This window comes from Ixodes scapularis, unplaced genomic scaffold (genome assembly GCF_016920785.2).
Source record: "Ixodes scapularis isolate PalLabHiFi unplaced genomic scaffold, ASM1692078v2 PGA_scaffold0__279_contigs__length_252992795, whole genome shotgun sequence".
Classification (NCBI taxonomy): domain Eukaryota; kingdom Metazoa; phylum Arthropoda; class Arachnida; order Ixodida; family Ixodidae; genus Ixodes; species Ixodes scapularis.
In genome coordinates this window covers 23,722,778-23,748,145 of record NW_024609835.1, presented here as the reverse complement: position 1 = coordinate 23,748,145, position 25,368 = coordinate 23,722,778, and the positions used below count along the sequence as shown (strand labels likewise).

At 42.1% G+C, this 25,368-nt stretch overlaps 1 protein-coding gene and 1 long non-coding RNA gene across 2 annotated transcripts; both read right to left on the bottom strand.

Annotated features, from left to right (window-relative positions):
• Positions 1-870: 870 nt before the first annotated feature.
• LOC8035518 (cytochrome P450 3A24) lies at positions 871-16,944 on the bottom strand. The gene is made up of 11 exons (XM_040499288.2): positions 16,854-16,944; positions 15,898-16,014; positions 15,075-15,163; positions 14,595-14,740; positions 14,378-14,493; positions 14,126-14,270; positions 13,839-13,999; positions 4,380-4,471; positions 4,132-4,275; positions 1,665-1,827; positions 871-1,581 (listed from the first exon to the last, which is right to left on the bottom strand). Exons 2-11 carry the CDS (start codon positions 15,979-15,981, stop codon positions 1,501-1,503), a joined length of 1,221 nt encoding a protein of 406 aa, XP_040355222.2. The 5' UTR covers positions 15,982-16,014; positions 16,854-16,944; the 3' UTR covers positions 871-1,500.
• A 5,767-nt stretch (positions 16,945-22,711) lies between these two features.
• On the bottom strand, positions 22,712-24,737 carry LOC121835924. Its single transcript, XR_006077714.1, has 3 exons — positions 24,444-24,737; positions 23,476-23,572; positions 22,712-22,769 (listed from the first exon to the last, which is right to left on the bottom strand). It is a non-coding gene; the product is annotated as an uncharacterized LOC121835924 (long non-coding RNA).
• Positions 24,738-25,368: the final 631 nt, after the last annotated feature.

Genomic DNA, 25,368 nt, shown 5'->3' with positions numbered 1-25,368 from the left:
AATATATATTTGCGGTGTCACGAACAAAAGAGACAAAAAGAATTCAGCCCATGGAATGCATCGCCAATCAAAATAAAACAATGATAAAAAATATATATATATAAAAATAAAAAAATGCGCCATGACACAGCCGCACAGAGTACGTGCTAAAAAACGAGCAAGTCAGGGAACCAGAAAATGCATCTCTTTGCCTGATAGGGCCACAGAAGGCCCTATCAGGCAAACTTTCAGTTTTTTTTTTTTTTTTGTAGCATCGTAAGAAACTCTGAAAAACTTAATGAAGCACAATCAAAACGCGACCTCAAAATAATTCACGTTGCTCGCCGAAAGAGCTGCTCAAACCTAGGGAACTACAGGCCTATTTTGCTACCCAGACGGCATCGATGCTACCGACGCAATAATTTGTCTCACCATAACATATACTAACTCCAAAGGTTACAAATGAAACCTTCATGAGTTGGGTCCCACCGCAAATGCGGTAGAGTTTGTATATACATCTGAAGGGAAGACAATTTTAATTGCCGCATCTCACACGTTCGGCATAAGATTTTTTTTCTTTTTTTATCTTTATGTGGTTTATATCCGCCGTCTCCAAAGAGGATAGTGTTCGTATTGAAAAGCAAAAATCTGTTCTTAAAATAATTTGTAACCAAAGCTAATAAATAGGTCATGAGGAAACATCTCCCATCTCTAATTACAGTAAAGTTAGTGAAATTCAAAATAAAACCAACACCCCAAGATTGAATCACGACTAGTTTGGCACTTCATTCAATCCAATAAACCAAGACACTATAAGTCCAGAGCACATGAGACGTCGTGGCAATCCGCGCGAAAACGTATATTTCACAGTTGATTCATTCAAAGCTCTAGTACACTGTGAAAATGCAATTATTTATTGAACAATGTATTACAACCGGACGCAATGCTTAACGTATATCAATATACGAGACTACACCGTCATGAGAAACCCATTACAACCAACCCGTACTATTCGCCCTATCAAACGGTATCAATAAATAAAGTCACACTACAATGCATTCAACCACACGAAATCTTGCCATCCATCGTATGCTGAAGGCCTCAGAAGTCACAACCGGGATTTTACACCAGTGTGCATGTGCGCAGTTCAACTTTAGAAGCTAACTTTATCATAGGCGTGGTGGGTAAGCAGCACTGCCAGAACTGTTACAGAATGAAGGGTTGCATCAGACCCGGCTTAGGCTCGTGTTGTTGCTGACTGAACACGAGTGTTCGTCAAACGCTGAGGCAGCACTACCCTTTTGCTCTCTATGAAGTGCTGCACCTAGGCACATGTTTAAGAACGGTAACAATTAAAGTGACAACACTATAAGCGCACGAGAGTTCCATTGTGATATGGGGGGAAAAAAGGGAGGGAAGGGTGCACACTCGTCGACAGCTTACGTTTTGAGATATATTCGGTCGCGCTTCACTGATTGCATTATCATTACAGATTTATTAATAGGTGATCAAGGAAGATCGTCACTGTGGTCGCTCTCGTATCCCGACGGTGACGTCCTTGGCGCTGAGAATTCCAAATCCCTTGGAGAACTCCAGGGGTACCTGCACGGATAAAGATTATGTTCAGTATTCGGGGGAAACCGGAAAGATGTGTTGCAGTGCGCGCAACATGAGTGCGTACGTACTTTTGTTTTCTCGGTGCGGACAAACTCAACACTGTGAACGGAATGCAGGAGGCAGAGCTTGACTGCCTGCAGAGCGAATCTCATTCCAATGCAATTTCGGGGTCCCGCCCCAAATGGAAGGTAGGTGTAAGGACGAATGGAAGTCACGTTCTCGGCGCTGAATCTGTCGTTCATGACAGAAAAAAAGTGCATGTTTATCTTATATATTGACAGATTAGTCTGGCATAAACCAAATACATACTGCCAATGGTAACATGTAGGTTGTCTATACCACGTCGATACTTCCAGACGCAGCCGACGCTACGAATGATGGGACCAATTAAAGAAGGTGAAAATCACAAGTCACTAAGTCTTTTTTGTGCATGATTGGTTCAGCGAGGATAGAACACGTACGACGGCCCACCAACACCATGACGTTGCACTTTGTTTGAATGGTCCCATTAGCTCGTAGCGTCAGCCGTGTCTTGACTTAAGGTGAAACTAAGTATACGTCTATGAAGAAACTGAAAAGGAAAAAAGAGCTATGAAAGACAGTCACTTGAACAGAAGTCGGAGTGTGGTGCCTCACAGTGGATCGAGCGACCAAGATACATCACGCCGCTGCTATACGGCTATACTTGGTTTCGCCATAGGTTCGAGCGAATATGATGCAACCATCGCGACCATGTTGTATTGAACTACGCTTTGCCGTCATGCAAGTGTCACGCTGTTGCCGGCCGCGATCCTGGCGGTATCACAGCCGCGGTGGTGGATGTGCGATACGCCTGTTCCGCTGCGGGTCGCTCTCGAGCTGGACAGTCCACGGAAACTTTGGCAGCCAGGAGCTGGGACACCGCGACGACAGCGACACTGGCGTTTGCTCCTACTTTTTGCCGGAACTCCTACGACCAACCGCCAGGATCGCGACATGCGCGCAGCATGACACTCCAACTTTTGTGACGTCATTTGTTGCCACTTCGGGGCAATTTCCGATACATGGGCGGTACAGGGCGCTAAACACACCGGTGAAACACGCATTCCACGAACCGTAGCTGTGAGTGACTATTCGGAAAGCAAGTCGTCTGCTTCTTGCACAGGAGTTGGGGTGACGTGAAAACGACGCCGAGTTCTGACTGGCTTTGATTGGAAGGACAGTGGCTGGACCCCGATGCAAGGTGCCTTGAAGTCTACCCACGATTTTTAATGCGAAAGCATTAAGTGTCTCATGGAGCGATTTGGCGTTATCTGAGCTTGAAGCCACCGTTATCGCTGTCTCTAGCAACGATAAACAGCAACTAAATTCCCCTGAGCGAAACCGGATCTAATTCGCATTGGTTGCAAAGCGTCATGTGCTCCATGGCAACGTCGTCATCGTTGCTAAGGAGCCAGCCGAACTGCTTGCTCGAGGCGCAGCGCAAATAGTGAAAGCACGTCGAAACAAAGTAAATGAGTGACTGAAAAGAAAATTTCGGACATTTGGGTCTGGGTGGGAATCGAGCCCGGGCCTCCGCGGCGCGAGACAAGCACGCTTCCCCGACGCCATGGCGGCTCCACGGCTCCAGCTGACTAAAGCTGTGCCTAGTGCATGCGTCACGCTTTCGCGTTCCCATACGTAAGCAGTCTCAAACGGCTAGGGTTAAATGTCTAGGGTCGCAAATGCCTCTGACGAATTTTTTTTTTTTTTTTCAATCAACCAATAAGGGCACGGCGTTCTCACATCACCGCAACCCCTGTGCAAGAAGACGAACTAGCGTTCCGCATAGTTATTACGGCAGACTCGCGCCTTAACATCCGTCGCGACGTGAACGTCATCCGGAAGAAGAGTTTCTTCATACCGAGTGACTCTATTCAATATCTTAGTGTTAAATCACTTAAGGAAATCTAGCGTTGCCCTTGTGACGAGTTCCCCCCCCCCCCCCCCCACTATATCAGTACGTCGATCAGTCGATCATAGGATCACTTATTGAAAGGGCTCCAAATAGAGCTTAAAGTATAAACCCAACCATCTCAAAGCGTTCGCATGAACAAGGAATGTCTAAAATCTTGAACTTGACAAAACTCTCTTCTCTGAATTGAGTTTATGCTGAACAATGAATTCGACTGACGCGTTTTAGAAAAGTCCGACGTATGGTGATAATGCTTTCACGCGTACGGCACATTATGAAAAGCGATAATGATAAATCGTAAAACACTTAAATTTTGGAGGACAAGCTATTTCTTATATTTGAAATTCGCTCCGGATCAAACAATAAAAATAATTTTCGCTCCCGCAAGCAAGGAGAAATAGGTATAGGCAAAACCAAATCTGAAATAAAATAATTCAGATCTGATGGAGCAACCCTGTTACATTTGGCTATATTTCAGTCTGTATTTACGAAAAGCAAGCGCATCTTGCACATTCAATGTAGTGCTAGCGGTAACATTGAGGCAATTTATATTTACCCCTTATCTTTAAAGCGTAGCATGTGCGATACGCTGCTATTCTCACCTTTCTGGCACAAATGCGTGGGGATCAGGGAAGTACTCTGGGTCGTAATGCATGGCAAAAACAGGAACCGCAATCACACATCCTTTCGGAATTTTGATTTTTGTGTCACCGAGAACATAGTCTTCGATGGCAGAACGCTCGAGTCTATTTTAAAAAAAAAAAAGATGAAATAAAACAAATAAGCGTCAGTTCTCATATCGAGCTCAAATGCAACCAAACAATTTGGTGCAGCAAATGCGATAACATACCTTGCCGCAGGAGGGAACATTCGTAGGGCTTCGGATACAACTCCGTGAAGATATGGAAGCTTTGAGATCACATCCAAAGGAGGCTCTTTTCCCTGCACAAATCACCCCAAATTAATCACGGGTTATTTAGTAATCAAGCCTGTACAGTGTGTGTATTTTATGAAAACTTAGAATCTCATTGAAATTCCTTAAAACGAATGCACAGTTTGTTTTACTTTTGAAGCTTGGCAGACTCAAAATAATAGTCTGCGTAACGCATCATTGCGGAGAGGAATAAGCGAAGGTGTGGATGTGACCAAGACAGTGGTAAAAGCAACAATATGAATCGGGACGCTTTGAGCGCACGTCTATCTCGATATACATACATACCCCCGCAGCTGATGAATGTTCTAATAATTATTGTAAATTTGTTTGTGAGCACAAAAAAATAAAGAATTATTATTATTATTATTATTATTATAATCCCTTTATAATCCCTTTATAATAACTCTTCTCTTAATCTCGATATATTTCTTGACAACTTCTCCGATTTTGTTAAATCTGTGCGGAAGCTCTTTTGTGACTTTCGATGAACTTCCTGAATCAACTGCCGGGTTTCCATATGCATTTCTATGACTTGTTGGTTTCTTGTTTCTATTTGTACGGAGCTGTATGTGTAGTGTTCAGACGTTCGCGTCTGTTTGCGTCCAAGTGAAGCATCCATATGTATTGGAACATTTTTTTTCGTGTCTTCATTTCTCTGTGCAATTTTTGTGCACTTTTTTGTTTTGTTTTTCTGTACAATTTTGTGTACACAGTTCTCGCGTCTTCTTTTTTGTAGAATTTTATGTAAAACTGCCTTCCGTGTATTTTTTTTTTCTTTTTCCTTTTTTGTGTGTGTGTGTTTTTGTTCTTTCTTACGTGCGCCAGCACCAAAACCGCAAGGTTGTTCCTGGGCACAAATAAAAACTATTCTTGATTCTTGATTATTATTATTATTATTATTATTATTATTATTATTATTATTATTATTATTATTATTATTATTATTATTATTATTATTATTACAGAAGACAGAAGTTTCTCCGATGTTCTGAATGCAATCTTCGTGCGCACACAAAGTGTGTGTGCTGGCCGGACAACGTGGAGACATTCCTTCAGTCTGGGGTAAGCTCCTTTCTCTGTGAGAGCTGTGCGATTGTCGGCGGTGCTGCGAGGCCTAACAGCGATGGCGTCGTCGGCAATCACGACAGCAGCGCTGCGGACTCTTCCCGTACCCCTGCGGCCCTCTCTCCGGCTCGACAACTTCCCGCGGGGCCACCCGCCTCCTCTCCTCCCGTTGACCTTGGCGCCGGCGTCGAGTCCCTTCGGAGCCTGCTCCTCGATGCTATGGAGGGAATTTCGTTCCTGACTGACGAGGTCGCCGCTCTCAGGGACGAAAACGCACGCCTCCGACACGAGCAAAAGCGCGACGCCGAGCTACAGGCGGGTGCCATGGCCTTACTACGGACTGAGGTCCGGGGTCTGCGTGACGCACTCGGCCAGCGACGAAAGCCGGACGCGCCCGATCGCCGGCGGCAGCCCGTGGATGGGGCTGCGGGGGGGGGGGGGGGTCTTTGGGAAAAGACTCTTATGCTGCCGCTCTACACAGCTCTCTCCCCCAAGCTTCTCCTACGAAAATTGTGGCGGCAGCCCTCCCTTCGGATGGCCAGAATAATGCTCCGCCGAAAGACGACATCCCTCCCAGTGGCATCAACTCTGCACGACCAAAAGCTAGGACCCCGGCGCTTTTCGGGGCGTCGGAAACCTGCAAGTTGATCGTTGCGCCTCCATCAACTCGACGAAGAGCCCTGTTCGTCACCAAGCTGAACCCGGACACCAGCTGCGTAGACATCAGTTCTCACCTCTCTTCCATCGGAGTTGAGGAAGTGGAGTGCCGGAAACTGAAGACGCGCTACGACTCCTACGCCTCCTTCCATGTGTCTGTGGCTGCAAAAGACTTCGAAAGGCTTTCCGATCCTACCGTGTGGCCCAAATCATGCCTCTTTAAGGCTTTTCGAGGCGCCCTTCGCGAAGACCTGCTCCATGCATCCGAGGCAGCCGCCTCCCCTTTGAACGTTGGATAGACCAAGGATGAGTCACATTGATTTATTTTACCAAAACGTTCGCGGCCTGCGTACAAAAGCCGATTGCTTTTTCTCTAATGTTACCTTATCCAATTGCTCAATATTCTGTTTAACTGAAACATGGTTGTGTTCTAGCATCGGCTCCTCCGATTACTTCCCTCCTTGTTTTGAGGTGCACCGTCGCGATCGTGATTCTACCCCGCGGAGCAGAACGGGAGGTGGAGTGTTGGTCGCAGTCGACAGGCGCTACCGCTCTAGGAGACGCGAAGACTTAGAGAAATTTCCCGAGAGCGTATGGGTCGAGATTGAGGCTGCAAAGGGAGTACGCGTTTTAATCGGTTTATTTTACCTCTCTCCCCAGACACCGCCAGATGAATTTCATAGTTGTCTTGTTGGCATAGAGAATACAGTGAATGACTTACAGGGATGCGAAGTCTTAATCTTGGGGGATTTTAATGCTCCTGGAGTCAACTGGCCGCAGCTTGATGTTTTTACGGACAACTTTTACTGCAGGCAGAAAGGCACCCAGCTCTTAAACTTTTCTTCTTTCTTAAATCTCAAACAACACAATAATGTTTTGAATCACCAATTTAATGCTCTAGATTTATGCTTCTCAAATATGGACAGTGTGCGTGTAGCACGGGGTGAACTGCCATTAGTTCCTCAGGATACATATCATCCTGCACTTGATATAGTACTTTCTTTCGAGAATTCTTCTGTTCGTGCTCATTCTAGTGATTCCCCGCCGCACACCTCATATAATCTGTCGGCAGGGGACTATGTCGGGATGCATCATTACCTCACGAGTTTTGATTGGGCATTGATCTTGGAGTCGCCTGATGTGAATGACCAGGTCATGCTCTTCACGCAAACTGTTCGGAAGGCCATGGATACTTTTATTCCGTTAAGGACAGTTACTAAATCTCGCTTTCCTAACTGGTTTTCCAGTGAGCTAAAAACACTACTGAAAAGAAAGGACTTCTTTCACAGGAAGTTTAAGAAAAGTGGCCTTTTAAAGTGGGAGGTGGAATTCAAGAACTGCAGAAAGCAATGTAAGACGGTCCTGGATCGCGACCGCCAGGCTCATCGTTGCTCAGTGGAATCAGATCTTGTCAATAATCCGAAGAAATTCTGGAAGTACATTAATTCACGTTCTGGGAGGCATATCGAGTCGAAGATTGTCCTGGATAATCACGAGAGCGATTTGAAGTCCGTGCCTGAGTTATTTGCTGAGCATTTTAGGTCCGTCTACAGGGATAGTACGCAGCGTTCTGCACCTGTGCTGCCTCACTTAGATGGGTTTGGTGACTTGTTAAGTTGCATTAATGTTGATGAAGAGTCCGTACGATCCTGTATTAAGAAAATGAGAGCAACATTATCAGTAGGGCCCGACGGCATTCCCTCTGCGATTCTCAAAACGTATCACGACATATTCACGCCGGTACTGTGCTCTATATTTAACAACTCGTTAAGGTTGGGAACCTTTCCTGAAACGTGGAAAGTCGCTGCTGTTGTTCCAGTCTTAAAGTCGGGAAAAAAAGGTGATATTTGTAACTATAGACCTATTTCTCTTCTCTCTCCATTTTCTAAGCTCTTTGAAATGGTAGTTCATCAATTCCTGTCTTTCAAATTTCGAAACTTAGCAATTCCCAATCAGCATGGTTTTATGAGCGGCAGATCAACAACTACCAATCTCGTTAGCTTTATGTCTGCTGCATCTCGTGTAATATGTAACAGAGGTCAGTTGGACGTTGTCTACTTTGACTTAAGTAAGGCTTTTGACGTAGTCAATCACATTATTCTTTTATCCAAACTTTCCTCCTATGGAGTATGTGGCTCAGTACATGACTGGTTAAAAAGCTACTTGTCAGAGAGAGAGGCATATGTCCGGGTTAACAACATGAACTCTTCGTTGTACAGGACTCGCTCTGGCGTTCCTCAGGGATCTGTTTTAGGACCCCTTCTGTTCACAATTTTCGTAAATGACGTCTCTTTTGCTGTTTTAAACTCTTCATTCCTGCAATATGCTGACGATATAAAAATTTATCGAGAAATAGTTACTGAACGTGATTGTGCTAAGCTCCAGGAAGATGCATGTTCTTTCTACCGATGGTGCTCTGAAAATGACCTTCTCTTGAACCCGTCCAAAACCAAGGTCATGACGCTCTCTCGGAAAACTCACAATATCTCTTTTGCATATAATATTCAAGGAGAGACTTTGTCTCGAGTAAGTGTAATGAAAGATCTCGGAGTCATGGTTGATTCTGGGTTGCGTTTCTCTGATCACGTTGGTAGGCTGGTTAACTCGTCTTTGCGAATGTTGGGTGTTGCCTCTCGCTTAACCAGGGAGTTCAAGAACCCGACGGCTTTTATCACGTTATACTGCTCGCTATCCAGGTCACAGTTAGAATATGCCTCAGTTGTTTGGAATGGAATTTCTAAAAGTCACTCCTTGGAGATCGAGCGTGTGCAAAAAAAGTTTGTTTCTATCTTTAAACATCGCTACATAAAGGAGGATGTTCACTGTTTAACATATGAGTCTGCGTTAGAGCGTGTTGGTTTGCTTAGCTTGCACCGGCGTCGGGAGAACGCGGACTTACTATTTTTGTTTAAAACGCTGCATGGACTCATCAATTCTCCGAGCCTGTTATCTGAACTGTGCCTTAGGGTCCCACGTGTGCCTACTCGTCTTCTGTCATCTTTTTATGTTTCTAGAATGTTTAGTCCGGTAAACCCAATTGTGAGAATGGCTCAGCGTTTGAATCATTACTCTGAAAAACTTGATATTTTCAACCCTTGCTACAGGACGTTTGCCCTTTCTATTAAAAACTTGCCCGTGCAGGATGAGCATTGCTGAATTGCTTTGTTATGTCTGAATGTCGTCATCTCCATGTCGTGTTTTCTGGTGGTGCAGTTGTTGTCCTTCGGTCTTGTGTTCCGTCTCTACTGTTACTGCCTCGTTTTTATTTCATTGTACTAATTTACTCGTGCACTGCCTAGTATTATGCTAAAAATGTATCTTATTTTCTGCGGAGATGTGTATAGTGTGTTTTTTTTTTTTTTATCCACCAGTGTACCAGCACCAAGACCTCAGGGTTGTTCCTGGGCACTGTATAATAAAGATTGATTGATTGATTGATTGATTGATTGATTGATTATTATTATTATTCATCGGAGTTGAGGAAGTGGAGTGCCGGAAACTGAAGACGCGCTACGACTCCTACGCCTCCTTCCATGTGTCTGTGGCTGCAAAAGACTTCGAAAAGCTTTCCGATCCTACCGTGTGGCCCAAATCATGCCTCTTTAAGGCTTTTCGAGGCGCCCTTCGCGAAGACCTGCTCCATGCATCCGAGGCAGCCGCCTCCCCTTTGAACGTTGGATAGACCAAGGATGAGTCACATTGATTTATTTTACCAAAACGTTCGCGGCCTGCGTACAAAAGCCGATTGCTTTTTCTCTAATGTTACCTTATCCAATTGCTCTATATTCTGTTTAACTGAAACATGGTTGTGTTCTAGCATCGGCTCCTCCGATTACTTCCCTCCTTGTTTTGAGGTGCACCGTCGCGATCGTGATTCTACCCCGCGGAGCAGAACGGGAGGTGGAGTGTTGGTCGCAGTCGACAGGCGCTACCGCTCTAGGAGACGCGAAGACTTAGAGAAATTTCCCGAGAGCGTATGGGTCGAGATTGAGGCTGCAAAGGGAGTACGCGTTTTAATCGGTTTATTTTACCTCCCTCCCCAGACACCGCCGGATGAATTTCATAGTTGTCTTGTTGGCATAGAGAATACAGTGAATGACTTACAGGGATGCGAAGTCTTAATCTTGGGGGATTTTAATGCTCCTGGAGTCAACTGGCCGCAGCTTGATGTTTTTACGGACAACTTTTACTGCAGGCAGAAAGGCACCCAGCTCTTAAACTTTTCTTCTTTCTTAAATCTCAAACAACACAATAATGTTTTGAATCACCAATTTAATGCTCTAGATTTATGCTTCTCAAATATGGACAGTGTGCGTGTAGCACGGGGTGAACTGCCATTAGTTCCTCAGGATACATATCATCCTGCACTTGATATAGTACTTTCTTTCGAGAATTCTTCTGTTCGTGCTCATTCTAGTGATTCCCCGCCGCACACCTCATATAATCTGTCGGCCGGGGACTATGTCGGGATGCATCATTACCTCACGAGTTTTGATTGGGCATTGATCTTGGAGTCGCCTGATGTGAATGACCAGGTCATGCTCTTCACGCAAACTGTTCGGAAGGCCATGGATACTTTTATTCCGTTAAGGACAGTTACTAAATCTCGCTTTCCTAACTGGTTTTCCAGTGGGCTAAAAACACTACTGAAAAGAAAGGACTTCTTTCACAGGAAGTTTAAGAAAAGTGGCCTTTTAAAGTGGGAGGTGGAATTCAAGAACTGCAGAAAGCAATGTAAGACGGTCCTGGATCGCGACCGCCAGGCTCATCGTTGCTCAGTGGAATCAGATCTTGTCAATAATCCGAAGAAATTCTGGAAGTACATTAATTCACGTTCTGGGAGGCATATCGAGTCGAAGATTGTCCTGGATAATCACGAGAGCGATTTGAAGTCCGTGCCTGAGTTATTTGCTGAGCATTTTAGGTCCGTCTACAGGGATAGTACGCAGCGTTCTGCACCTGTGCTGCCTCACTTAGATGGGTTTGGTGACTTGTTAAGTTGCATTAATGTTGATGAAGAGTCCGCACGATCCTGTATTAAGAAAATGAGAGCAACACTGTCAGTAGGGCCCGACGGCATTCCCTCTGCGATTCTCAAAACGTATCACGACATATTCACGCCGGTACTGTGCTCTATATTTAACAACTCGTTAAGGTTGGGAACCTTTCCTGAAACGTGGAAAGTCGCTGCTGTTGTTCCAGTCTTAAAGTCGGGGAAAAAAGGTGATATTTGTAACTATAGACCTATTTCTCTTCTCTCTCCATTTTCTAAGCTCTTTGAAATGGTAGTTCATCAATTCCTGTCTTTCAAATTTCGAAACTTAGCAATTCCCAATCAGCATGGTTTTATGAGCGGCAGATCAACAACTACCAATCTCGTTAGCTTTATGTCTGCTGCATCTCGTGTAATATGTAACAGAGGTCAGTTAGACGTTGTCTACTTTGACTTAAGTAAGGCTTTTGACGTAGTCAATCACATTATTCTTTTATCCAAACTTTCCTCCTATGGAGTATGTGGCTCAGTACATGACTGGTTAAAAAGCTACTTGTCAGAGAGAGAGGCATATGTCCGGGTTAACAACATGAACTCTTCGTTGTACAGGACTCGCTCCGGCGTTCCTCAGGGATCTGTTTTAGGACCCCTTCTGTTCACAATTTTCGTAAATGACGTCTCTTTTGCTGTTTTAAATTCTTCATTCCTGCAATATGCTGATGATATAAAAATTTATCGAGAAATAGCTACTGAACGTGATTGTGCTAAGCTCCAGGAAGATGCATGTTCTTTCTACCGATGGTGCTCTGAAAATGACCTTCTCTTGAACCCGTCCAAAACCAAGGTCATGACGCTCTCTCGGAAAACTCACAATATCTCTTTTGCATATAATATTCAAGGAGAGACTTTGTCTCGAGTAAGTGTAATGAAAGATCTCGGAGTCATTGTTGATTCTGGGTTGCGTTTCTCTGATCACGTTGGTAGGCTGGTTAACTCGTCTTTGCGAATGTTGGGTGTTGCCTCTCGCTTAACCAGGGAGTTCAAAAACCCGACGGCTTTTATCACGTTATACTGCTCGCTATCCAGGTCACAGTTAGAATATTCCTCAGTTGTTTGGAATGGAATTTCTAAAAGTCACTCCTTGGAGATCGAGCGTGTGCAAAAAAAGTTTGTTTCTATCTTTAAACATCGCTACATAAAGGAGGATGTTCACTGTTTAACATATGAGTCTGCGTTAGAGAGTGTTGGTTTGCTTAGCTTGCACCGGCGTCGGGAGAACGCGGACTTACTATTTTTGTTTAAAACGCTGCATGGACTCATCAATTCTCCGAGCCTGTTATCTGAACTGTGCCTTAGGGTCCCACGTGTGCCTACTCGTCTTCTGTCATCTTTTTATGTTTCTAGAATGTTTAGTCCGGTAAACCCAATTGTGAGAATGGCTCAGCGTTTGAATCATTACTCTGAAAAACTTGATATTTTCAACCCTTGCTACAGGACGTTTGTCCTTTCTATTAAAAACTTGCCCGTGCAGGATGAGCATTGCTGAATTACTTTGTTATGTCTGAATGTCGTCATCTCCATGTCGTGTTTTCTGGTGGTGCAGTTGTTGTCCTTCGGTCTTGTGTTCCGTCTCTACTGTTACTGCCTCGTTTTTATTTCATTGTACTAATTACTCGTGCACTGCCTAGTATTATGCTAAAAATGTATCTTATTTTCTGCGGAGATGTGTATAGTGTGTTTTTTTGTTTTTTGTTTTTTTTTTATTCACCAGTGTACCAGCACCAAGACCTCAGGGTTGTTCCTGGGCGCTGTATAATAAAGATTGATTGATTGATTGATTGATTGATTGATTGATTGATTGATTATTTGTACGGAGCTGTATGTGTAGTGTTCAGACGTTCGCGTCTGTTTGCGTCCAAGTGGAGCATCCATATGTATTGGAACATTTTTTTTCGTGTCTTCATTTCTCTGTGCAATTTTTGTGCACTTTTTTGTTTTGTTTTTCTGTACAATTTTGTGTACACAGTTCTCGCGTCTTCTTTTTTGTAGAATTTTATGTAAAACTGCCTTCCGTGTATTTTTTTTTTCTTTTTCCTTTTTTTGTGTGTGTGTGTTTTTGTTCTTTTTTACGTGCGCCAGCACCAAAACCGCAAGGTTGTTCCTGGGCACAAATAAAAACTATTCTTGATTCTTGATTCTTGATTATTATTAAAACGTTCTTAGAGTATTACCATCGGTGTGAGATTCTAATAAGCGCTGTTTTTGGTGCTTCCAGAGGAGGCTACACTTGCTGCCTTTGAAACCTACGTTTGAAACTCTGCCTCATATGACAGTATTACGAAAAGGCTTGTATAATCATGTATATATTTCTAACATTGATCGGGTGCCAATAACATTACTGTTATACTTCCGTAACCTATCAGTAAGCCTATTAGTTGTTGCCTCTGGCTCAACGTTTTCCCACACATTCACCTGATAAAATGCAATACGCTTAAGATGATAGGGGAATTTCAGCAATATTAACATTAAACCCTAGAAGAAAAATACATTTCCAATCAATGTGTGAATTTTACACTTAAATAAGAAGTTGCAAATACTCGTCAAAGGAAAAGCATTTGTTACTGACATTTCTTAAGATAATTTTGGTTAATAAGTCTTACATGTGCAGCAAAACACGCATCCGCTTCTTCTCTAAGTTTAGCTTGAATTTCAGGATTCAGGGCAAGCATGTACATGGCATGCGCAATGACAGAAGATGTTGTCTCCTGGCCAGCGAGGAAAAACAAAACGCACTGCGCCATTGCTTCATCTTCCGTTAGAGCTGAAACCAAGAGACGTATTTCAAATCTGTTAGCTATTTCACAAATAACAATAAACACAAAACCAAAGCAATGAACATATTATATTTCTGCGATCCCTAATAAGCAGGATAATAACTTAAACGTGCCTTTCGCTGAGAAGGAACTGTCTTGTTTGACCTCTGAATCGAGATTGAAAAGCTGGGTATTGGTTTCCTGAACATTCTCTGCAGCTGCCGTCGCAATTCCATTTTGTTGTGCGTCCATCATGAGCTGCAAAAAGTCCTCTTGTCGCTAGAAAATTGAAAAAATTATTTTTGTCAATCCGGGCCACTCTTTAGATTTTTACTTGTTTTTTTTTTTTGTTTTTTTTGAAGGGGGGCATTGCAAATGAAACGTACATTACTCTCCTGTTGCCGGTTCTTGATGATGTTCTGACATACGTTCTTGAAGTAAACGAATGTATCCGAGTTGATCGGTTTGATCTTGAGCCAATTGAATAAAGCCGGAAACAAAACTGCAACAACAAGTTTAATTAGATTATGTCAATGCGTTATATCTCGAGTCTCAATAAACGATATGAACCTATATTTAAAACGACATCGATATGAAACTTACCCAAAAGTATCATCGGCAATGTTATAACACCGGAAAAAGCTTTCCTGGCTCTTGTAACAAATTCATTTGTCACGTCCGTGTGAGAATCCAACCTTGTTCCGAATGCACACCTCGCAATCACATCCAGCGAGTAATGGCCATAAAACCTGAGACATAAAAAAGTATGAAGAGTTGTTGCATTAGGACTTGAACAATTTCTCCAACCATTAGTTCGCTCCAATTTAAACACATAGGAAGGACAGTAGTAACCAACGTTCATAAACCCTCGAGCGTGTAAGTTAACGCATGCAGCTTGTTCGAAAAATATAAACTAGGCTCCGAGACAGAAACGTATACGCAAGTTTGGAGTAGACTTGAATATATCTGTAGCTACCACGTCTTTATGTGATTCTCCCTCTCTACATGGGTTGTTAAATGATTTTGTCTCTGTACCACAAAAACAGGAATTAGCATTGAAGACAATTCAAGACTAAGACTTACTGTTTGATATCGACGTCTTCATTGTTTTTTGCTGCTTTCTTGAGATGCTCAGCTGTCACCTTGGCACAGTCTTCAATCAGAGCGTTCATCTACGATCGAATAACATATTGTCATCGATGACGAGTGAAGGGTGGATGGCCTAAAAAATATATTATGTGCGGTTTTAATATATTTTTGATTCTAGGCTAGAGCACACTACCAGTAATACATCGGAACGTTTTCAAAGACAAAACAAACAGTCAAATCAAAAACAGGGTTAATAGAGATTGAAAATGGATCTCCCACGTGGAAGTCCCATGCGCTGCCAACTCGGCCCACGAACGCATTAAGATAATATTATAATAAAAACCAAATTCACGTTTAGATATAGATATCAGATAATCGGCAGTCAGTGAGAAACTTTCTGTTTCTGGTGATAGTAGCAACTATTGCTAGTTAATCCAGAGATGTGACTTTGATCACCTTGATCCACAAACTCTATGCGAAGCCCTGTAGTGGTAAAACTATTTATTTGATTTAGATGCACATGCGCAAGTTTGACATGAGCGAGTGGTCTTGGTGCGGGCGCTTCGGTTCTTTGTTCTGAAAGCGAACCTGATACTCTGTTTACATAGATACCCGCGCCCTCCGGCGGCGTACCGAGGCCAACACTGGTTGCCAGCCACCGGAGGGGAAACGGAAACTGAACTTGTGCGATGTCCGCAACTCAAGCATTTTAGTGATGCTTGTTGATACTGAGTATAATACACCGAATTGTTGGCTGCGCTTTCATGATCATTTGACTAAATAACTTAAATACGCATAATGAAGCAAACATACTCACCTTCCGAAGCTTTCCAGTCGAAAACGCTGGGCTAGCAGATGGGCGAATTTTTCTCCATTTCTCCACTGGGGCAATGTTCATCATGTTGTCCAACAGTGGATCGAATAGCTTAATTGGCTGCGTCGATCGGAAGGACCAACAAAATATTAAAATATTTCACAACTCACAAAGTGCTCGCACAAAACTGCTGAAGGACAAAAGATAGTCATTTTATGTAAACAAATGTGGTTTTATATGCCTACTCATCTTGTTAATTACAAAAGCGCAAAGGACAAGGACAGGACAAAGAATGAACAGGACAAGCGCTTGTCCTGTTCATTCTTTGTCCTGTCCTTGTCCTTTGCGCTTTTCTAATTAAGATGTTTAACTAACTAGCCCAACAGTTAATTTTAATTTTAATTTGTGTCTGGAGGATGGCGTCAGACATTTAAACCAAAGCATAAAGAGTTATTGCTAAAATATGCGTATAAATAACTTATCTCGGTTAAACATTTAGCTGTGTCAGTAAATATTTAACCCTACTACGAAGTGTACTGAAAATGATTCTTCGTCTCTAACCATTAGTTATTTTGAATCACATTACAAAGAAACCGACAGCCTCTTATCATCGAAACAGCTAGCTAAAAAAAAAATATTACACCGCCAAAAACAGGACAAAAAAGAATGACGGTTTTGACGATGAACTTAATTTAAAGTGTGTCTAAATCTCCCTGCGCTTCATACCTCTTCGTTTTGGTTTTTAGTTGTCTAAATTAGCTATCGCCACTGACATAAACTATTTTTTTAGTAAACCCTACAACATAGGGCATGATGAGAACAAACGCATATAAGAATGAGAAGCATGATTCAGCTGAGAGAATAAATAGTTGACTTTAATTACGCAGTGGCTATTGAATCGGCTTTCAGTTTGAACAATTTGATGTTGTTGACAATGTAGAATAAAGTGCTATACATACTTTCCTATTCGGCAGGGCTTGAAAATCTTTGACAAGAATCAACTTGACCAAATCTGGTTCAGCAACTAACAGAGATGGCTTCCCGCCTTCGAATATTCTGAAAGGAATGTGCAAGGAATGATCTACACGAATACATGAACTGGGTGGTTCTATATCAACTCAGGCGCGGATTTTGGGTCGAATTTTTAAATTTTGACGAAAAAAATGTATATTTTGGGGAAAACCATTTTGTGACAGGGAGTTCAAACCGCAAGTTCGGCCGATTTTTCGTTGTTGAGTTTTGGACATTTTAAGCAGCCGAGGCGTAAACTGACTTTTCTCTCGCGTGCCGGAGGTGTCATTTTTCACTCCTTTCAACTTTTTCCCTTTTTTCGGTTGTGCAATTTAATTTTTTTTCGACCACTCTCAGAATAGCGATTATTTATGTTCAAAAATTTATGTTGCGATTATTTATCTTCACTTTTGTTTTAAATATTGTCAAAGTGAGCCCTTTGACAATATTTGTCAAAGTTCGACCAACTCTTCTGTGTGACCTATTTGAGATTACGCAACCTATTTAGTATTTTCAGAAATCTGAGAGTATACCCTTTCTATTGATATCAAATTTAATGTTGTGTCTAAAAGAGAAAGCCCACTGTATTCTCGTAAAGCAAGGACAATTTCAAAATATTTGCAAATTGGAGGTCGATTTTCTAGAGAAAAAAAAAACACTTTTTATTTGGCAGATTTTTTTCTCTAGCTACCTATTACAGTGCTTTATAAGGTGATATAAATATAAAATGTAATATTTTGTTTGAATGGCAGCTATAAAAGCTTGAAATCTGATTTTGTTTGACTGTTTGTCAGTAAATCAACTTACTCGCAAAAATACGCTAATTCAAAATTGGAGCCTTTTATTTTTTTAAATAAATACCTGTGAACGCACTTATTCTCTGATAAATAATTTTAACGAAATTATTTATATGATATATGTTTGAGAGAATTTGCCAATATTACGTTTTTGGACGATATTTCTCAAAGTTTACCAGCTCTTCCTTTCGACCTATATGAGGTGTCTTAACATATTTAGTATTTTCAGAAAGCTTAGAGTATACTCTAATGATAACAAATTTGATTTTGTGTGTGAAAGACCAAGGGCAGTATTATCTCGTAAAGCAAGGACTATTTAAAAAAAATTTCGAATTGGAGGTCGATTTTCTGAAAAGTCTACCTTTTAGTTGGCTAATTGTTTAGCTACTTAGTGCAGTACTTTATAAAGTTAAATAAATATAAAATGTAATATTTTGTTTGTATGGCGGCTTTAAAAGCTCACATTTTGGTTTTTGATTATTTGTCACCCAGTAATACAAGTTACTCACAAAAATACACTGACTGGTAAGTAACTTGTCTGAAATGTTTAGTAGCCATACCTGTAAACTCCTTTAATAAAAGAAGGCGCAAACGTCGAGTCATGCTAATAAAGCGTCTAGGTCATATCTTTAATGTTTGTTTTTTTTAATTGTCAAACCGCCTCTCTGCAACAATATTTGACTAAGTTCAGCAAGCTGTGATGTGTGACCTAATCAATATATTTTTATGATCTTTACATCACCGTAAGGCTCCAATTAAGCTCTTTCTACTGAGTATAATTTGAATATTTTGCGCTAAACATATAATGCGAAACACTTGCCTGGAAAACAAATATTTAAAAAACAACTTGCAAGTTGAAGTCTCTTTTGTAAAAAAAACACCTTTTATTCCTTTCATTTGTATTCGCATTTAGGTAATATAGTAATCTTTCAGGAACCACCGACAGAAATTGTAATATATAATTGTTTGTATGGCTGCTATTAGGACTCAAATCTCGTGCTATGAGAGTTTTGAACGGGACTTCGAATAAACGCTCAGCTGAGCAGAATTTCGACGTATGTAAGCTTTTCTATTCAATATTAGTATTTACCTTAATATCTGTTCGTAAAAAAAGTTAAGCAACAATGTTTATCCTAACAATATGCATCTACTAGGCACTGGGGTGATTTCCAAGGTGTGTGAGCTTCGACCTATGTATTGACGGAGCAGATACGTAATATCTAGTCTCCCGGACAAACTTAAGTCAAGAGGGAAAAGTCTAAAAAACCCAGCATGAATCACTGAAAATATAAATGAAACCTTAACACATTTCATTTCTTACACGCTACGAAACGCTCGTTATTTTACGAAAGAGTCACAAAATGTGCCGTACTTCCTAGGCGTCAGATACTAGATCGTACATATGTATGTGCACTAAATATCTGTCTGACATAAGAAAATCTGACCATTACATATCAAGTTCGGTATTTCAAACTCAAAGCCGAAAGCGAAAGGCCCCAGAGGACTTCTCTAAAGATCTGCATTGCCCCGAATCGGGAGGAAGTAAGCGCTGTGCCCGCACTTGTTGATAAGAACTTCTAAACTTTTTTTTAAGTGCGCTGCTCCGAATTTAATTAATGTTTAAGGTTGAATATTGAGATAACTGCTAACGATAACTATAAAACCTTACATAGGCCAACACTCTGCTCAGCAGAGCGCCTGTGCGAAGTCCCGTTCTAAGCGCTCACAGCACGAGATTCGAATCTTAATAGCGGCCATACAAACAATATATTACAATTTCTGTTGGTAGTTCCTGTTACACTACTATATTACCTATATGTGAATAAAAAATAAAAGAAATAAAAGGTGAGTTTGTCATAAAAAATTGACTCCAAACTTGCTAGTTTTAATATTCGTTTTGCAGGCAAATGTGAGCATTATATACTTAGCGCAAAATATTCAAATTATACTCAAAAGAAAGGGCTTACTTAGAGCTTTACGGTGATCTAAAGATCATAAAATTAAGTTGATTAGGTCACACAGCACAGTTTGCTGAACTTCATCAAACATCGTCGCAGAGAGGCGGTTTGACAATTAAAACAAAAAAATAATTAAGGATATTATGACCTAGACGCTTAATTAGCATAAAAAAAGCATATCTCAAGAGGGTTCCCAAAAAGTTATATTGTTGTAGCGTAAAAAGTAGAGAAAAGGGATGGAGTGAAATATGGCACCCCCGATAAGCTGGAAAAACGTTAGTTTCCACCTTGGCCGGTTCAACGGTCCATAACTTGAGAATAACAAATCCGACGAACTCGCCCTTTGCGTCTTTTTTATAATAGGAATTTCCCGAGAACATGTATCTTTTTCACAAAAATTAAAAAATTCGACCCAAAATTGGTGCTTGAGTTCAGATGATATCACCCATATATATATATATAGAAAGAGAGAGAGAGAGAGAGAGAGGGGGAGAGAGAGAGATATACAACGCAATTTCAGCCAAGGTTTAAAAATATTTTGGTGCATTGTGGAGGACAACACCAAACGAATAAGTTTGTTCATTGTTTGGAGCAACTCAGCCTATATTTCTTGTATTTTTCCAAATTAACTTATTAATTAAGATTAATTAACGAACTTTTGAAATATTCAATTTACAGCAAAAGTTCCAAATAATAAGTTGTAGAACGTCCTCAGAAACATCAATTCAGTGTTTTTTTATCAAGAAACCACTAACACGATTCGTTTTTCATGGATTCAAAAAAAGAAAATGCCCGAATTATGAAAAACAAAAACAAAAAAACAATAAAACGCGAATTTGTCAACACCGCTGTGGTGTCCTTGGGGACACGGCAGAGAAAAAGAACAGGGACAGCCCAGTCAACGTTCCAAATTAGACTCTTTTATTGACAAAGAAGAAAATGAAGTACAGATCATATGGTGGTGATGATGACTTGTACATATGTTGCTAACACAATGCAGCTATACAAATCAGAATACAACATTCACTTCCCCTAAAAAAAAAATTCTTTCAGTTACACCAAGCGAAACAAAGTATCAGTGTCTGATGCGTGCCCTTCATTGCTTCACATGTTATGTGACATAATCCCGTAACCAGCTTGGTGGTTTACGTGATCGTGTTAAGGGCTGCCGCGCGTTATTGTCCGGTTGCGGCATTTGCTGGGAAGCTGGGAGAGGCGCGGAGGTAGACTCCTTCTGTCCAGGCGGTGTCCTTTGCTCTGCCACAGCAAGTTCAGGCAGCTGCTCGTCTTGCACCGATGGCTGGTGGGATGGAACTGACTGCGGTTCCATCGGTGCCTTTGAATTTAACGGAAACCATCCTGGCCAACCTGGTTCTTCTTTTTTTCCGCTTGAGGGACGACAACTAATTTCGAAACATTCCACGCCCGTCTCTCTTCCAGCAGAAACGTGCCTGGTCCTTTTCTTTTTAGAATCTTCAACGGTGTCTTATACCGAAGGTCTCCTTCGTGCCGCCAGGCGGCTTGCGTACTCTGACGAAGTCGCCTTGCTTGAACTTGGCAACTTTTGCACCACGTTTTTCGTCAGTGTAGGTCTTGCTTTTGCTCTGCCGGTCCTCGACTCCCTTCCGAAGGGATTTTATTTCGGCTTCTGGTCGTTGAAAGAAGTCCTTGGATGGCAGTCCTATTATATCTAATCTTGTTCTTGGCTGCCGACCGTGCAGTAGAACGGCGAGGGAGATTCCGGTCGTGCCGTGTGAGGTACATCTGTAAACGCCCAGATAGTTGATAACAGCAGACTGCAGAGGGCGATTCTCGAGGATAGCAAGCTGGATGCAGCTTTTTAAGGCACTATATTGAAGCTCTCAATCAATCCATTTGCTTGCGTATAGCATACTGAAGACAGGCAGTGCCGGATTACCCTATCTTGAAGAAAATCCTCGTACTCTTTGGATTTAAATTGCGTCCCATTATCTGGTACAATCTCCTCCGGGTACCCTTCCCTACTGAACACCGAGCGGAGAAACTCGATGACCCTTTGCGAGGTCACATGGCTTGTAAAGCAGAGCTCAGGCCATTTCGAGTGATAATCTATCAGTGTTATTACAACTTTTTGTTTGGGGGTGCTCGAGCCAGTGGTCCGACAATATCCATGGCCAACTTCTGCCATGGCCGATCCGGTAAAGCAACCGGCTGCAGTGGAGTGGGCACAGGCTTTGCAGACTTGTCTGCTTCCTGGCAAATGTGGCAGCTTCTGACTTCTAACCCCACTTGGTGGTCCATGCGAGTCCACCAAAACCGGTCCCTGAGCCTTTGCTTTGTCCGCACAATACCAGGGTGCGCTTCGTGTGCATAGCGTACCATCAACGGCGTTTCTCCTTCAATGTTAATTCGAAGGTTACGAATCGTTTCTTGAAGGACTTCATCCAGCTTGCTATCCTTTTATCCATCTCGTAGTCGGTGTTTGCGACAGGTGCCGGCCAAACGGCGTTTTAGTACCGCGGGTCGTGCCGTGAACTTTTGCCTCGTTCTTCGCTCTCCCGATTGTTGGCCATGTTTGTGTATACAAATCAGAACACAACAGCCGCCCAGTCAATAGTGTTGTATTCAGCATACAGGCCTAGTTTATTCAAGCCACGGCTGAGAGCGCTGCAATACAAGGTGCACATGCGCAAAGTCACATGTTGTTTTCATAATTCGCAAACATTTTTCGAAGCCCATAAAACAAAGGTGTTAAGTCCTTTTGATAGAAACCACTGAATCGAACGTTTTTGGGGATGCTCTAATTGAAACCATATAATTAGTTTTACTATTTGAAAAGTTCATCAATGAAGTTTACTTATTTATCTGACTTATCGCAAAGATTATTCACCAACATAATGTCCCCCTGGTCATATAACTCACCTGCACATTTATTACAAGGCATTCGTGAAATACGCACTAATACGGTATTAGTGCGTATTTCACGAATTCCTTGTAATAAATCTGTTCGATTAAAATGGAACACCCGGTATATATATAAAGAAACCAATAAATGGGATCGTTTTAGTAAAGCTTACCCAAAAAGTTTTCCATATTTCTTGTATCTCTTCTCATCTGTTTCGTGCAATGGCTGTTGAAAAAAAATTGCATGTTTCAAAAGTTGATATTCTATTTATTTTTTCATTGCGTTTTCCTCGTGAAGTATATAAAACCTGAACTTGGAAGCGCATAGATGAAAACAGTATTGAAATCGCACAAATAGTTTTGTGTTTAAACATTGCAACAAGCGGCAGCGCAGACTGAGAAGGAAAACATAGATGAACAAAGCATTGCAGCAATATATAACTATTAAGTCACGTTGGTTACTTCTGTCAGCTTGGAAGGCGTTCAAATTTCCCTCCAGGCCTGAATACTCCAGGCTCTGAAGTACAATGCTCCAAAATATAGCCTTTTTAAGTGGGATCATTCGGGCGTCATTGAAAGCTGTAAATACTTTATTAAATAAGGCACTAATACTTCCCCTTCTCATTATCTTTATCAAACTTCCAATCGACGTAAATTGCAGTTTATTTCTTTCCATAACAATAAGAGCCATAGAGAAAAGCGCACAGTTGTTCACGCCTCCATGGCGCTTTGATATAATCACGCAAGATTACATGTATTACATCGTACAATTGACAATCTCTTCCATATCTTGATCTTGAAATGTAATCACTTGTCAAAACCCTGGGTGTTCTTTAAAAAGAAAGCCACACTGTTGACAAACAAAACAGAAAGTTCCAACGTAATGTTGGTCGCAAACGTGTTATAAAAAATGGTTTGCTCGTAAAACTTACATGAAACAAAATCCGACTTGCAGGTCCAAAAATCAGAGATAGGTTCTCATAAACAACGTTCTGATTCTTCCAATAATTCTTCTTTCTCGTGGCGTACCTGTCATGTGAGTTGGAAAACAAATGCCTAATCGACAACATGTTCGTACAGTCAACCCTCGTTAATATGGGCCTCGTTCATATGGATACCCCGCTATATGGGCACCATTTTCTGGGACAAACTTCGAAGATACATGCATTTTCCTCTGGCTACTACGGAAAAATCACATTATGGACGATTTTTTTTTTTGAGGGAATGGAGGTGTCCATACTAACAAAGACACCACTGTACCTGCATACCCACACTTACGTCCCCAGTCACGCTTTTTTTTTTTTTTTTTTTTTGCATTTCGCCATCAGCGGAGCAAGTTGCCTCTCTAAAATGTATCGAGACCAGACTAATAAAATATACATTTATGCAGGATAGCTAAGCTCGTTTTCTGCAGGACAACCAAACTCATGTCGGAAACAAAAAGAAGGGAAGAGGTATGTGAAACCGCACTAACGTGTTAACTCATATTCGGATCGGACGCGCCGCAGTTTGCGAAGCACGCTCCTGTTAGTCCACTCTCGATGCCGGTTGTCGGCGACGCTCCGCCATTTCTGGCTCAAGTGCGTCCGATCATGCACCAGCTTTGCGGTACTTGTTTATAAGATTCATCCAGCGCTTTAGCTGTCGCCGGTTTGCGGCACCGCCCCGCGCTAAGGGAAGGAAATTTGGGAGTTTTGTTACTCGAGTGTGAAAGCGTTCAGTGGCCCTAATGGATACTATGCTAATAACTTCCGACACCTAATTGTAAAATAAACATTTATCTCAATGATGCAGTATTTCAGTTATTCCCGGCCCCGTCCCCGACCCGCAAAATATTGCCAAATGCATCAACCATAATTTGTTAATTCATAAAAACGCAAAAGAAACGATGTCGACTTACAGGTAAAGCAAGGCGAAGACGGTTATCACCAAGACAGTCCAATCCGGCAGTCCGAGTAGATTCATGCTGGCTGGATAAATGGAACTTTTCTTTGCGGCCGCTGAACACACTCAGCGGAATTCAAAACCTCGGAGGTAACGCGCCCTTTGCGCAGAGGTATCCGAGTCCTTCAAAGCGATGCGCAATACGACTGACAGTCAGCCAAGGACGGCGACCTAACACAAACACAACCTTCGGCAGGACTTCGCAGCGGTTCTTCACAGAGAGTGAAAGGCGCGTGGGCCGACGCCCGTATTTCTACCGGTCGGGAGAGGATCGTCAAAAGAAGGCAAGGGGGAAATCGAGGCGAGCGGAAGGTTGCTGTCGTTTGCGTCAGGCCGGGTGTAAGAACCACCTCGATCGCCGAGATACCGCACTGGTCGTTAGCGTGCATGCAGCAATGCGGTCATCTCTTGCAGCAGACTGTTTACAGACGCGCATTTTGTGAGTGTACGGATGATGGCGACTGAGCTGATGACACAAATAACGGCGTTGTTTACAGCTGCAGGCCATAGACCTCATACGTGAACTTGATATCTAGGAATGACTCACTCTCAGTAAATGTATTTTGCTTTGACCTATCACTCCAGGGTTTTATAAGGGATTGCCATTATGGGGCGGTGTTACAAATTTTTGGAAGAGGCGGAGGCGGCGACAGGGGCCGAAGGAGCGACAGGGACGGAAAGAGGGGGGGGGGGGGAGGGGAACTCACCCTGTGGGTGTATTAGAGGGGGCGGGGTCACTCTACAGGTGCGTTAGGGGGGAAGGTGAATAAATCAATGTATGACATAAAAAACTCCGTATACTGTGCCTATGTTTATGTTAAAAGATATTTAAAAGGTTAAAAAACGAAGCAAAACAAGGACAATACAGACACAAGGACAAC

Excerpts from the sequence above, each read along its gene's own strand:
- LOC8035518 (XM_040499288.2), bottom strand. The coding sequence starts at position 15,981 with ATGATGAACATTGCCCCAGTGGAGAAATGGAGAAAAATTCGCCCATCT. Across the intron at positions 14,494-14,594 it reads ATTGCCGATGATACTTTTGG|TTTTGTTTCCGGCTTTATTC; the intron begins GTAAGTTTCATA and ends TTGTTGTTGCAG. Across the intron at positions 1,828-4,131 it reads CACGCATTTGTGCCAGAAAG|ATTCAGCGCCGAGAACGTGA; the intron begins GTGAGAATAGCA and ends CATGAACGACAG.